This window comes from Muntiacus reevesi, chromosome 6 (genome assembly GCF_963930625.1).
Source record: "Muntiacus reevesi chromosome 6, mMunRee1.1, whole genome shotgun sequence".
NCBI classification, from domain to species: Eukaryota; Metazoa; Chordata; class Mammalia; order Artiodactyla; family Cervidae; genus Muntiacus; species Muntiacus reevesi.
Genome location: NC_089254.1, coordinates 44,212,861 through 44,227,890, shown reverse-complemented (window position 1 = coordinate 44,227,890; position 15,030 = coordinate 44,212,861). Strand labels below are relative to the sequence as shown.

Here is a 15,030-nt window from a genome sequence, read left to right as displayed (position 1 = left end):
TGGTGACATAGACTGAACCTTCACGCGTGTGATAGTATCTTAAAAGTGTAATGTAAGAAGTCTCGTAGTTAAGCAGTTTTACATTATACCAAGTGTTGGCACACTTTTTCTGTGGAGGGTCAGGTCATAAAGAGTTAGACTTCGTGGGCCACAGAGTGTGTCCGGCAGCTCCTCAGCACTGTTGGTGCACGGTGAAAGCAGCCAGAGATGGCACATAGGTTAATGAGCATGGCTGGTTTTCAGTAGAACTGTTTACAAAGTCAAGTGGCCAGCCAGAGAACAAAGATTTTTGGACACAGAAGTCTTTTTTTTCATGGTATTTGGTGCACCACCACCTAGTCCTGAATTAGCACTGTGCTCTTTTTGGAAATATTACTGAAGGCCTAGGCCAGCTGAATACTGTTTTACTCAGGAGGGTGTTTTTAAGACTGTTGAAGCATGGCTTGTTCCAGGACTTCAAAAATGGCCAGCAGTGGGATATCTTTTAGAATAATTCATTGTACTAGTAGGTTAAAAATCTACTAACTAGTTAGTAGATTAGTTAACTACTAGTTAGTTAACTCGTAGGTTAAAAATGTGGTCTCATTAATATAGACAGTAGCATTTTACATAAAACACAAATATCTCATATAGCTTAACTTAAATATGAAAAATAAAAACCCTAGTTAAATAGAAAAACAGAAAAATTAATAGGAGGGATTTTTGTTTTCTGGTGATAGGGAAGAGCTTTCTGACTCCAAGCCCAGAAATCTTAATGAGGAAAAAATGTTCAGATGTGGATATATCTGTGTGGCAAAAGATAGTATAATAAAAGGAAAAGGAAAAATAGCATACATGTAAAGAACAAGCAGGTCTTGAAATCTACACTCTGAAGTGTTAACAGTGTTTGTTTTTTAGAGGTTAGATACCAGGTAACCTCCTTTCTTCTGTACTGTTTAATTTTATAGAAACGTGTACAACTTATAATCAGCAAAAGTAAAGATACTTCCATTTTCGTGAGAATTATAATGCAGAAAAATAAACTGTATTATTCTCTTTACCTAGACAAGAAATTTTTTAATACAGGGGAGAAATTTTTTGAAAGTTTCAAATATTGATATGTAAAGACTGACTTATACAGATAATACCATGTATAACAGCTTAAAGCATGACTAGGTAGTATTTATACTGTATAGCATTTTAAAAATGAGATGATACTAAATGATATAAATGTTATATTCTTAATTTTCTTCTTTCTTTTTAGTTCTTTTGGCATTTACATTTGAAACCTGTGTCATTAAATCAATATTAGTTTTTCTGCTTTTAAGTTTAATAAAATATATAAAGTTAACATGATTTGTTGACTCTACAAGTTTGGGCAGATAAAACTCATCTTAATGCAAAATTAAGTAAAATAAATGCTGTTTAATTTTAGAGCTATACTACAAAATTCCTGGGCTGAAGTCATGGATTTAATATTGAAACCCCGTTCTGGAGGTGAGAATAAAAATAATCTTAAGAAAAAAAAAGGAATATATGACTCAATATTCATGAAATTGCTTTGAATAAAAGTATAGGTGCATATTGGCGTCATTATTTCAGAATTTTTGCATTTTTATTTTTGTACAAGTCTTATGTATATATTAGAGACTTATAATTTATCTCTTATTTTCAGCTCTTTAGCTCAAGCTCATCTAATTTATTAACTCATAAATGAATACATTCATTTCTTTGTGCATTACTAAATCTCTGAACGTACAGGAATCCAAACAGATTTCAGTGGTGGTTAATTTGTTATAAAAACAGAGTGTAATATAATATAAAAACTTGGAGAAAGCACAGAGAATTTTTGTTTGAAGAGTTCATTAGAAATTCTAATGTCATACTGTATTGAAAAAGAATTTAAGTATCACTTTATAAATCACCAAAATAATTATGTCCACTGTAGATGATTGATTATTCATTTGCACATTAAAAAGAGATAAGGTGGTCTAATTTTATGGAAAGTTTCCTATTACATTTGACAATGCAGTAGAAAGAGAGGGAAGGAAGAAAGGGCTGCCTGGGTTTTGTCTGATGTTGAGTCGGCTTGGCAGTGCTCAGTGGTTGACTTTAAGTCCTGAGATGGTAGCATGAAAGCCATCTAGTTCTGTAAGCTCTCTGCCTTTCCTGTCTTTTCATTTCTGATTATTGCTCTCAGGTGAGCAGAAGCTCTTCCAAGTACCTCTGTCACAAATAGCAGTTCCTAATTTTGTCTTCTCTGTGAAATGTTTTAAGTTATGAAAGTCTGTCTTTTGGACAAACTGTTTAATCACAGCTTTTTCCCCCCCTCCAGCTGAAAAGGGGTACTTGGTTAAATGCAGGGAAGAATGGGCGAAGACCAAAGACCCAGCCGCTGCCCTCCGAAAACTACCTGTCAAAAGGTGTGTGGAAGGGCAGCTTCTCCGAGGACTTTCAAAATACGGAATGAAGAATATAGTCTCTGCATTTGGCATAGTGAGTGCAATTTGTGAAGTCAGGCCCTGACTCAAGGTCGCTTCCTGCTTTGAAATTTTTATCTTTAAATTTTACTAAATTTCGAAAGAACAAAAGGTAAATAAGGCTCCTTTGGCGATCTCTGAGAGCTGTGTTAGCTGAGTAGTCCTTGTTTAGACCCTGGATGGTGACCAGGGAAGGCGGCGGGTGCAGACAGTGGAACGGTGACGATTAACATGGAGAGCGTGAAAAAAGCATCCGTGTGAGGAGGTTCGATTTAAATGAAGTATTAATGTCTTGGTATTTGAGAAATCAGAACCCATCATAGAGGTCATTTCTTGGTCACTCTCCAGCATCAGAATGTAACCTGCCTCCGTGAGAGGGTTACACAGTAAATGGTCTGATTGACTACATTTTAGTGTGGTTTCTCTGGGTACCATCCTGGTGAGTATAGCCTATACTTGTGTTTGGATACCGTAATCCCAATAGACTAAAAGTTTAAGTTGTTAAGTCTTGCTTGTTGTTCCCCAGATGTACCGCCAAAAAATCAGGATTCCTGTTCCAGGAAATTAGTTGTCAATCAGTCATATAGGCTTTTGCCTTTATACAACTAGATAACACTGTTAGCTCTATGATTGATGTGTAAGCTCCTTGAACTTGAAGTCTGTGTCTTTGAGTTAGTGCAGGGGTCCCCAGCCCCTGGGCCACGGACTGACACCGTCTGTGGCCTGTTAGGAGCCAGGCGGCACGGCAGGAGGTGAGCAGTCTAGTGCGAGATGCTCGTTTATAGATAAGAGATCTGTATTTACAGTCACTCCTTATCTCATCTCTCGCATTGTTGCCTGAGCTCCGCCTCCTGGTGGCTTAGTGAGCATAATGCGCTTGGATCATCCCAGCCTTCCCCACCCTCTGTGTCCCTGGAAAAATTGTCTTTCCCGAAACCAGTCAACCGGTGCCAGAAACGTTGGGAACTGCTGCTGTAGAGTATGAATTCCAAAGCCCTTGTTTTCTTCATGTTCACGTCTGCACCGTGTGGGTACGAAACCGGAGCTGCTGCTGGTTGTGCCTGAGGGGTTCCGTCTCTGAAGTTGGTTGCCATCATTCAGTCACTGTCTCTGTAAGCTCTTAGAGAAAATGGGAGATGGGAGTTAGGAGTTTCTTATATGAGGTGCGCCACTTAACAAATGGGATGTCTGGGCAAGTACAGTACTTTTAGTATTCAGAAGTTTTTTTTCTCTTTTTTTTTTTCCTCTTGCTTGTTTTTTCCCCTCCCCTCAGATACCAAGAAACAATCGCTTAATGTACATTCACAGCTATCAGAGCTACGTGTGGAACAACATGGTGAGCAAGAGGATTGACGAGTATGGGCTGAAGCCTGTGCCCGGCGACCTTGTTCTTAAAGGAGGTAAAAGGCAGACCCCATCCTTACTCAGCCCACCTTGCAGTCGGTTGTTTGACACTAGTGCTGAAAATCCAGCCTGGCTTCTGGTTAAGATAGAGAGCTTGTGTATGGTAAACTTGAGATGAAAGGACAGCTTAAGCTCAGACTGACTGGTTTAGATCTGTTATCTTTAAAGAAAAATGCTTCTGAGTTGAAAATATGCACCTTAGCTCCATTGTCTTAACTAGGATAAGATTTGGAATAAGTGTTGCCTAAAATCCCTTTCCAGATCCTAACCTGAGTCTGTCAAATACTTCTCTACACCTCTGAATGTGCTTCAGCCTCCCTGCTGTTCTAGGTCAGCCTTAAAGAGTTTCTTTTAGTCAACACAAGACTGGAGCTCACTTTGCTTGGGGGCTGTGATGTAATAGACTTTTAGTGCATACGCAGTGCCTGATATGTTCATAAAATGTGCAGACAGCCCCATCTGCTATTGACCCCTTACTGTGTGCCAGGCCTTCTAAGCCCTTTACTTTAAAACTCACAGTATTGCTGTGAAGTATGCTGTTTTTCAGACGAGGTTCAGTCACTCACCCTAAGGTTCCACAGCTGGTTTTAAAAAAAGAGAAAGCTGGGAATTGAACTAACTCTATTTCCAAAGTCCATGTTCTCCTGGTGTAGTCTGCCCTGAAACTGTCTGGGCACAGCCTGCTCATCTGTAGGTGTGCCCAGTAAATCCACTAGAGCTTTTCATTTGTACAGAAATTGCAATTAATTTTTTCCTGATTTAATTTTTCCTTATCCAGTATTGGTCACATCTGGGGGGTTTTAATCTCCCCTGTGCCACCACATTTCATCCTCTAAATACGGACTGGGTTGTCTTTTTTCCCATAGTTTATTCTTCTAGCAAAATGCATTCATTGTGATAGCTTTCAAGATTGTATTTTGTAGTATTATTTGAGGAGAAAGCTAAAAGTATTCCTAAAGCTTGAGGTTGCAGCTGAGAAATAGTTTACTGTACATTTTCTGCTCTTTCTAAATCCATATTTATTTCTTAAATAGATAAATAGAAAAGATAGAAAGGCATATATTCCAAATTAATTTCTTTAAGCTTCATGGGCCACTGAACCAAGGTATCAGCTTGCATTTCTGATTGCTTAGATGTATGCAATTTTAGAAGATTGGGCTCATGAAAATGCTGCCCATATTCTTAATTTATTCTTTGGTGTATTTTCAGCCACAGCCACCTTTATTGAGGAAGATGATGTTAATAATTACTCCATCCATGATGTGGTAATGCCTTTGCCTGGTTTTGATGTTATCTACCCCAAGCATAAAAGTAAGTTCCCTGTATGGGGAAAATAGTTAAAGTCTAACATAATTAAGCCACTGGCACCCAAGAGTACAGAGAGAGAACAGGAAAATCAGTATTAATTTCCATCAGACTTGGAAAAAATGTTTAGATTTCAAATATCTGTAAGCCATGTTTACTTGTAAAAGTCTCCCTGATATGGATGCATTCAGATGGATGATTTAAATTAAGAAACCAGATGGTGGAGATTGTGGTGGTAGTGATAGTGTTGGTATTATTATTGTTGTTGCTGTTATTGTTGGCGCTATTATTTAAATTTCTGAAATTTGCTAATTCTTATTAAAGATGGAAGAATTTGGAAAGCATCATTGAGAAAGTGATTGAATGATTCTACTTTGTGGTGGTTTAGTTGCTAAGTTGTATCTGACTCTTTGCAGCCCCATGGACTGTAGCCACCAGGCTCCTCCATCCATGGGATTCTCCAGACAAGAATACTGGCGTGGGTTGCCATTTCTTTCTCCCAGGGATCCTCCCAACCCAGGAATCAAACTTGGGTCTCCTGCATCGCAGGCAGATTCTTTATGGACCGAGTTGCTAGAAAAGCCCCAATTCTACTTTAACATTGCTTTTTTAAAAGCTTTTTTTTTTTTTTTTAAACCATATAAGTAATGTCTGTTCATTGGGCTCAGAAGTTTATAAACTGGAAATTCCCCACCCTTATTTCCCATGTCCCAGAGGCTGTTGAAAATTACTTTTGTACCTTCATGGATGCCATTGGCGGGGGGTGGGAGGTGGGGATGATTGTTTAAGGATTCAGAACTTGAAGAAAAAGAAGCAGCCCTGAGTGTGGGACCAACTTGGTGGAACTGACCCTGAAAGTTTACTCCTCACCAGGGCTGGTCTGTAGGAGGTGTTTTCCTGTTTAAAAATCTTTTCTCTTGAGAGGGCAGAATTAGTTTACTTATTGATGTTATATTCCTTGAAATTACAGAATGCTGAGGATTAGCACCCTTCTTTTATAAGGCAAATACTTATGAAAGAGTTGAGTGGCTATCTTCCATTTACATGTTGCCTTAATCACATTGCTGTGTTAAGTTGGCCTCATGGAGGGAGAAGGATTAGAGGAGAGCGGGAGAACGAGTAAGGGAGGCACGTGCCCGAGGACGTGGCCTACCTGTGCTGCGTGGACGGTGCGCGTGGCCCGGTGGGGAAGCCAGGAGACGGGTACCGGGAGCTAGAGAAGGAGGCACGGAGGTTCTCAGAACCACACTTGCCCTCTTTCCGAGAGAGAAAAAGAACACATTCTTTTCTTCTTCCTGGTACCTCTCCAGGTCAGAAACTTTGGGTTAGGCGGTATCGCTTACTCAGCACAGCCTTTGACAGAGCCCATAGTGGGGACGTTGTGGCCGTGGCAGGGCTCACAGACTGGCTGGGTGGTGGTCCCCGCATGTGGATTCATGACATAGGCATTTGATAGCAGCGCTCGGTCAGAGAGCCCAGCTGTCCTCATAAGTGGGTTTGAGGTCTTTCCTTGACCCTGGTCTGCCTAACATTTTTTTACAAATGACTTGAATAAGAAATCTGATTAGCATGTTTGCAAGTAGTATTACCCAAAATAGTTAATTATATGAAAAGTAAGTATTTAAAAGGCATTTAAAGTACCACAGAGGGCATTTAATATGGTTAAATGTAAATTCTCACATTTATGTTCAAAGAGCAAATGTATAAATGGAAAAGACTACTTTGGTGGTAGTCTTCATAAAAGCTCTCCAGTGTTACTATAACATAAGCCTGTTACCCAAGGCAGGTTAGGACTCGGTGGGGACTACAGAACATTTGGGGGAACATGGTGGTCTAGAGAAGAGATGGCTTAAAGTCCCAGTACTTATGAACACATGTGGAAGGGGGCAGTTAATCTGTGTCTGAAAGCAGTCAACAGAAGTCACACAAAGAGCATGTCCATTTGGCAAAGGAAGATCTTTCCAATAATTGCGTGCCTCACAAGGTAGTAGCTCCCTGCGGATGGCAACGTGCAAGCAAAGGCTGGGTGCCTGTCTCTGGTGTTATAAAAAAAGATTCTACATCAGGTGCGAGGGTGAGCCAGATGGTATTCCCAGGTCTCTTATTTTTATACTTTTATTTATAACTACCTTCCTCTGGAAAGAGTTTGAGGCTCTGTCTCTTCCAACTCTGAGTACATGTAAGTTGCAGTTGAGTAATTTCTGATGAAATGGTCTATTGTGCCTGGCTTGGGAACCTTATACCCAGATACTGTGTCTGGTGGGAAAGATAATCTACAAGTTGGATACAAACCTAAACTGGACCCACCTAGTACTAGTTAGTAAGGCAGTAAATTTTAATTCTAGAGAACAGGTTGGATTATAAATTGATGTGACTAATTTTGTTAAGATGATCTAACTGGACTTTGTTATCTTCTTTGTAGTCAAGCTCAGGGTAGCTTGCTGACATGCTGCATTCCACCTAACTTTTTTGTGTTTTTTATTAGTTAGTGAAGCCTACAGGGAGATGCTCACAGCAGACAATCTTGATATTGACAACATGAGACACAAAATTAGAGATTATTCCTTATCAGGGGCCTACCGAAAGATCATTATTCGTCCTCAGAATGTCAGCTGGTGAGTAATAGTCTTGAATGAAATAGAACTGAATTACTGTGTGAGATTTTAAGCTTTTGCATCACGTAAATATTTTTCAGTGCTTACATCCTGGTATATGAGTGTTACTGTTGTTGTTAAATAATTTTCTCATAACTACTACTATTCAGTATTTTTCAAGTTATCAGGAGATAAATGAATTCAAATATAGTGAAAGTGACTAAGTTTACATCTTATTGATATTGGTAAATTATTGAAGAGACGTGCCGAGGATGAACTTTTTCCCGGTTTCTAAAGAAACTTGATATTTTCTAGTTATCTTACTCAGCTGTGAGTTCCACACTGTCACGAATGTTTCAATATCATGTTTCTAGAGAGAAAAAGGCATTTGTATTAACCCATTTTAAAATACCTTAATACTTAGTATTATGTAAAACTTTATTTGATAATTAAAAACTTAAAGCCTGGACCAGCTGCCCACCGTCAGGAAATGCTGTCATTTCCTTCTCTCTGTCTCGTCTTCTCCCTTGGCCTCCTCCCTCCTGTCTTCTGGATTGCGGGAAGAGGTTGGCAGAGTTGTCCTTGCTCTTGCCTGCTCCGGAGAGCAGTTTCTCAAAATGACATGGTGTTGTTAATGGTGATAACCACTCTGGAAAAAATATAAATGCTGTGATTAATTCAGGCACAGCTCTGCCAAGTGAAGTTTACTACATATCAACCACATACAAAAGAATTTCCATCCTAGGGAAACATCTCTCGTCTTTCACATAGATTGCCATTATCTGTCACTTTGCTGTGTAGTATTTGTATATAAAATCTAGCCTTATTCTGTTACTGAATAGTCTCACCTAGAATTATCTATACTAGGCCTATGTGTTTTTCTTAAGCAAATGATGATGAGCACCCTAGTACCTATTATAGAAATTCACATTCACACTTTTCTTTCTTTATATGTTTTGAAGGGAAGTTGTTGCATATGATGATCCTAAAATTCCACTCTTCAACACAGATGTGGACAACCTGGAAGGTAAACCACCACCAGTGTTTGCTTCTGGTAAGTTTACTTCGCCATCAGTTCTGTGTCAACTTGGAGATGTTTTCTCATACAGAAACATATTTTTAAAAAACTTACCATCACCCACCACCTCCCAACCCAGTCTGTGATTTCTATTTTGCGTTTTGTCTTCTTAGTTTTAAGATTATAGCTGGAGGTCAGTGATTAAAGCAGTGTTGTGCACTGAAAATGAATGAACATTATAGGTGGTTATAGTATCATGTGACTGAATATCCTTCTCCCCACCATAAAGAGTTAACAAAGATGAGTGAAAATCCAGCATGAGAGTCTAAGACATTGTCTGCCTTGTCACCTTCAAATTCTTGTTGCCTTTTCTTTGTCCAGTTTCACCGTGTGGTGAAAACATTGTACATGGGTTTTCTCTTCTGTCACCCACCCTTTTTAGGAAGGGTCCAGGTAGAATTACTGTAGAGAGTCAGCTGAATCCTCTACTTACAGATCCCTTTCTTCCATGCTCCTTTTCTGGGAAGCAAGCTGAGGAAAGGACCACAGTTCTTTGTGTATGGAGATTACGTGACTCATACCAGGCTGTCTGCAGCTGCCTTACTTTTCTGTCTGTTGTCTCCTTTCTTGCCTGGCAGAAGGCAAATACAGAGCTCTGAAGATGGATTTTTCTCTCCCTCCTTCTACCTACGCGACCATGGCCATTCGCGAAGTGCTTAAAATGGATACCAGCATCAAGAACCAGACCCAGCTGAACACCACCTGGCTCCGCTGAGGCCTGTGTCCCCATATTAGAAAATGCCAACTTGTGTTGCTGGCATCCTGTTCATTTTCCTCTTAGTGCAGGCCCCTGTGTGGATTTTGGATCTTTGTAGTAAAAGACTATTTGTATTTTTCCAAGTTTTTATTAGCTTAATTTGCAATATTTGTACATATATAGAAATCATGAGGCACCTCATTTTAGTTCAGAGATTATAAATTGGTTAGAATATTTCAGGTGCTTAAATCATAGCAAAATGTCAGCTTTTATTGGCTTTATAATCATTTTAAAGAAATTTGGTTTAAAGTAGCAGTTTTATATTTTGCTACATTCTTGAAGGGCAATAGGAATTTTTAATGCATCTCTGAATGTATACAAAGCAATGCATTTTAAGAGAAAATGCAATGAAACAAATATTGACTATGGATAATAATTAGTGACACCACTCCCCTCAGAAAAACCCTATAAATATAAATAACGGTACTTATGCTCATATTAATGGTGGTAAAACATCCACAGGTTTATAAACACAAAAGTGATTGTTATTATCCATAAACCAGGTTCAACTAAGTGTATATAGACTTTCTGATTGCAATAGCTTTTGCATTTATTATTATCATTGCCTTGCAGGAGAGTTGCATCAATAGGGCTTTTTTCTTTATGTAAACATCTGCAGCTATTTTTAGTTAAGGTCTAATTTTTACTCCAGGTGCCTTTTATGTTAACTCTTTCCGCTGGACTGATATTTGCCCAAAATAAATGACAGAGAAGAAAACTTTTACAAACTTAACAAGGGCTCCTCCTATCAGCAGCTTTCCCTTTGTTACCCATGGCAGAGGTCTTTCCAGTTCTGGCCATGCATCAAACTGTGCTCTGGTACGAAAGCATAAATATGCCTTTCCAAGGGTGTGTGACATTATTGTATCAATTTTTATTTTCTATCATTTCTAGAATCAAATACAATAAATCTTTTTTAAAACTCTGTCCTACTGGTAATATTAATAAATGACATAAAAACCTAAAACTGAATGCAAATGAGAATCTTGGCCTTGCTGAAGGCAAAGAACCAGGTGAACAAGGACTCCTCAGAAAAGGTGAGTCATGACCGATTGTGGGATAATGACGGCGTGTGGAATTATAGGACTGATAGACCCTGTGAAACTGTAGGCAAGGTGATTCTTACAGTAGCATGACTCACTCGCCTTCCAGCGTGCCTTCTCGATGGAAGAGACAGGGATGGAGAAAAGTTGCCCTGCCAGGAGCATCACACCAGGGGAATGTGGATGTTGTTCATCCCCTGTCTGGCAGTGGAAGAATCTTTTGCCTCACAAGGACCAAAAGTATTAAATGTATATTGGACTGTTTGTACTTTCCAGTGCTAGCAAGTTATTCTTCATCAGACTGATTAGTGAGAAAGTATTTATTATGGGAGCCTAACTCTACATATTGCAAGTACATTCAGTACTTCTGCGTTTATAAATTTACATTACTCCCCAAAAAAGAAGTGAGGCTAAACTTATATTTTCTTCATTTTTTAAGTACTATGGCTCTTTGTGACAAGTTAAGTTTCCTGGCTGCATAAGCCGACTACCAATTTGTATATGTCTCCTCTTAAACACCAGTGGAAAATAATGGTTCACGGCAGATTCTCAGAGCCATGTTGAGACTTGGGGACAATTAGTCGTAGGGATTTGGTCTACTGGGAGAAATCATTGCCTTAGCATTTTGTTGTTAACACTTGGAGGCGGGTGACAGGATTCCTGAGGCAGATTAATGAAGCCTGGCAGCAACTTCATCCTTAACATAAAAGTATCTTTGAAAAAAAAAAATCTTTGTTTTCCTAAATTTTTACCTGAAAATAATAAAGGATGAGTATTTCTTATTATAATGTGAAAGCAGTTCCATTTACTAATAGAAAAGTAAGCTCAGTAATCATAGTCTGACCAGCTGATTTGTTCATGGTTTTATGTAGTAGGTAATAACTAGACAGCTATGATACTAATAAAAAATTTTTTTTCCTGGTTGATTCCCGAATCAACTGAAAAATTGGTAGCAGCTGCAACAACCCATCCGTACTTAAAACTCTACCAGTTGTTCCAGGCTGTACAGATTAGCACAAACTGGTATGTATTTGCCTTGAGATGCATTTTGTGGTCAGTTTTGTGCTAAAAAATAAGGGTATGAGTGTGGGTACATAATACAAAATAGAATATACATAAATGTTATACTAACATTTTTTATCTGTGCTAATGTGTGTACGTGTGGTATTTTGAGACGTAAAAACAGTCTAGGAGCGTTGTACTCTGTGGTTAGCATGGGTGAAAATACAGTGGAAGAACCTCAAAGACGGGGATGGCCAGTTTCTGCCCTTCATAAATTGAAGACCATACTTGCAAAACAAAGGATAATTGAAAGGTTTTTCTTTATTCAGTGAAATCTGCTTTCCTGTTTTATGGGGCTACATTCCTGTAGGATAAAACTCTGTTTTGAATGGCAAACTCCTTGGAAAATCAAGGGAAAAGTATGGACATTGTCTCCAGGGGAAAGAAAAGGGTAAAGCGTGTGTACACTCAGTGCACACACACACACACACATATGTGCCAACTTTTCATACAGTTTTCTGCACTTCAGTGAAATATTCAGCTAAGACCCCCTACTCTGAATAAGCGCTTTCCAGACTTTAGTGTGCATAGAAATCACCTGGTCTTGTTACAGTGCACGATATTTCAGGGAGTCCAGGTAGATTTGTGTTTCTAACAAAGTTCCAGAGGTGCTTACGCTACTGGTCTGCACACCACATTTGGGGAAGCAAGGCTGTATGTAGGCTTGTAGTGTTCTGGGCAGTATAGCAGCCACTTGGCGCGTGTGGTTAATTTAAACTTAACTAAAAATAAAACTTAAACTTCAGTTTCCCAGTCACACTAGGCACAGTTCAGCAGCCCCATTGCCGTATGTGTGGGTACTAAGATAGCACTGCTCTGAGTAACAAATCCGTCACCCAAGATACATGGGAGGTGCGACATCCAGTGATGCTAACGATGAAAGGCGAATGCTCAGGTGCATGCGTTCCACAGGTGCAAGTGGGGTTACAGTGCTGTTAGGTTCAGGGCTTGCACTGATGGCTTAACCAGGAAAAAGTCTTAGCTGCCCTCATTAAAAACTTTCCTTCCTGGCTGGCACACACGATGGCCTCTTATGAAAGCAGCAGCTATAGAAAACAAGAAGGGTTTAGGGTTCATATGGTTCTGTTGTCTTGAGGAGTGCTGTGATGACTGTGTTACAGATTTTTCACCCATACTGAAGACTCCTTCCAAGTGACCAGTATATGAAAGAGGTGGCAGCAGAAAGCTGTAATGGGAGAGGTTATTCAGAGCCCTGTTCTCTGACACGTACTCACCATTCTCATAAAAGCTCTAAATGTTTTTCTAGAGCAACTCTATCTGATAGAAATATGTGAGCTGCATATGTAATTTAAAATGTTGACTGCAGCCATGAAATTAAAAGGCACTTACTCCTTGGAAGGAAAGTTATGACCAACCTAGATGGCATATTAAAAACCAGAGACATTACTTTGCCAACAAAGGTCCGTCTGGTCAAGGCTATGGTTTTTCCAATGGTCATGTATGGATGTGAGAGTTGAACTGTGAAGAAAGCTGAGCACCGAAAAATTGATGCTTTTGAACTGTGGTGTTGGAGAAGACTCTTGAGAGTCCCTTGGACTGCAAGGAGATCCAACCAGTCCATCCTAAAAGAGATCAGTCCTGGGTGTTCATTGGAAGGACTGATGCTGAAGCTGAAACTCCAATACTTTGGCCACCTCATGCAAAGAGTTGACTCATTGGAAAAGACCTTAATGCTGGGAAGGATTGGGGGCAGGAGGAGAAGGGGGCGACAGAGGATGAGATGGCTGGATGACATCACTGACTCGATGGGCATGAGTTTGAGTAAACTCCGGGAGTTGGTGATGGACAGGGAGGCCTGGCATGCTGCAATTCATGGGGTCACAAAGAGTCGGACACGACTGAGCGACTGAACTGAACTGAAGTGTCTGAATAATCACATTGAGTCTGTTTCAAAATACCATGTACATTTTACACTTAACAACACATCTCAGTTTGGATTAGCCACATTTCAGTTATTCAATAGCCACATGTGGCCAATGGCTACCATATTAGACAATAAGGTTTTGAAAGATCACTTCTTTGCCTGTCATTGGTATAGTGGTAAATTTGTCTTGAGTATTAAGGTTTAACTTGTAAAACTGGGAATATGTAAGTTGGGAGTAAGACTGGTTAAATGTGATTTTGAAATGCTTAATAGTTGATTACATTTTATGGTGATTGGGAGTAAATATTTTTGCTATGGGAGTATATAACAAACATGACTGTTAACAGATGTGAAATAGTTCAGGATGCTTGAAATTTTCCTTAAGCAGTTCCGATGACACTGTAATTTTCTCTCTGAATAATGCAGAGCTAATCCCTGGTGCAACTTCTTTTTATATTTTAGATTCCAAATATATGGAATATGAATTGAGCTTTCAGGGTTGAGAGTGAGGATTTTGTGACTGGTTAGCATATAAAGCTTGGGAACTCAGGTTGTTTGTACAGACGTGGTAAGGTGCTGAAGTTTTTGCCTTGTTTTTGCTAACAGCTTTTGTTGGGATATATTTCATATATTGTACAGTTCACTCATTTAAAGTATATAATTCAGGGATTTTTAGTATATTCACAGTTGTGCAGCCATCCCCACAATCAATTTTACAATACTTCTTTCACCCCAAAAAAGAAACCCCATACCATCAGCAGTCACTTTCCATGCCCAACCCCTGGCAACCACTATCCTGGCAAGAACTACTTTCAGTCTCTATAGATTTGTCTGTTCTGGTCATTTGTATAAATGAAATTATACAATATGTGGTCTTTTGTGACTGATTTCTTTCACTTACCTTATGTATTCAGGTTTCATCCATGGTGTAGTAAATATCAGCACTTCATTCCTTTTTGTTATTGTTGTTCAGTCCCTAAGTTGTGTCTGACTTTTTGCGACCCCATGGACTGTGGCACACCAGGCTTCGCTGTCCTTCACCATCTCCCAGAGTTTGCTCAAACTCATGTCCATTGAGTCGATGATGCCATCCAACCATCTCGTCCTCTTTCCCCTTCTCCTCCTTTTGCTTTCAATCTTTCCCAGCATTAGGGTCTTTTGCAATAAATCGACTCTTCAGAGGACTAAAGTATTGGAACTTCATCTTCAGTCCCTCCAGTGACTACTCAGGGTTGATTTCCTTTAGGATTGACTGGTTTGATCTCCCTCTTGTCCAAGGGACTCTCAAGAGTCTTCTCCAGTACCACAATTTGAAAGCATCAATTTTTTGGCTCTCAGCCTTCTTTATGGTCCAACTCTCACATCTATACCTGACTACTGGAAAAACCATAGCTTTGACTATATGGACCTTTGTCGGCAAAGTGATGTCTCTGCTTTTTAATA

The 15,030-nt window shown here is 39.4% G+C and overlaps 1 protein-coding gene across 1 annotated transcript in view; it reads left to right on the top strand.

Annotated features, from left to right (window-relative positions):
• The window catches only part of PUS7 (pseudouridine synthase 7), a 51,410-nt gene extending 40,888 nt beyond the window's left edge, over positions 1-10,522 (top strand). The window contains exons 10-16 of the mRNA XM_065938712.1: positions 1,415-1,476; positions 2,315-2,475; positions 3,733-3,859; positions 5,073-5,174; positions 7,654-7,783; positions 8,725-8,816; positions 9,419-10,522. Coding sequence (XP_065794784.1) covers positions 1,415-1,476; positions 2,315-2,475; positions 3,733-3,859; positions 5,073-5,174; positions 7,654-7,783; positions 8,725-8,816; positions 9,419-9,555 — 811 coding nt within the window. The 3' untranslated portion in view covers positions 9,556-10,522. The remainder of the gene's footprint in view (positions 1-1,414; positions 1,477-2,314; positions 2,476-3,732; positions 3,860-5,072; positions 5,175-7,653; positions 7,784-8,724; positions 8,817-9,418) is intronic.
• The last annotated feature ends 4,508 nt before the right edge of the window (positions 10,523-15,030 follow it).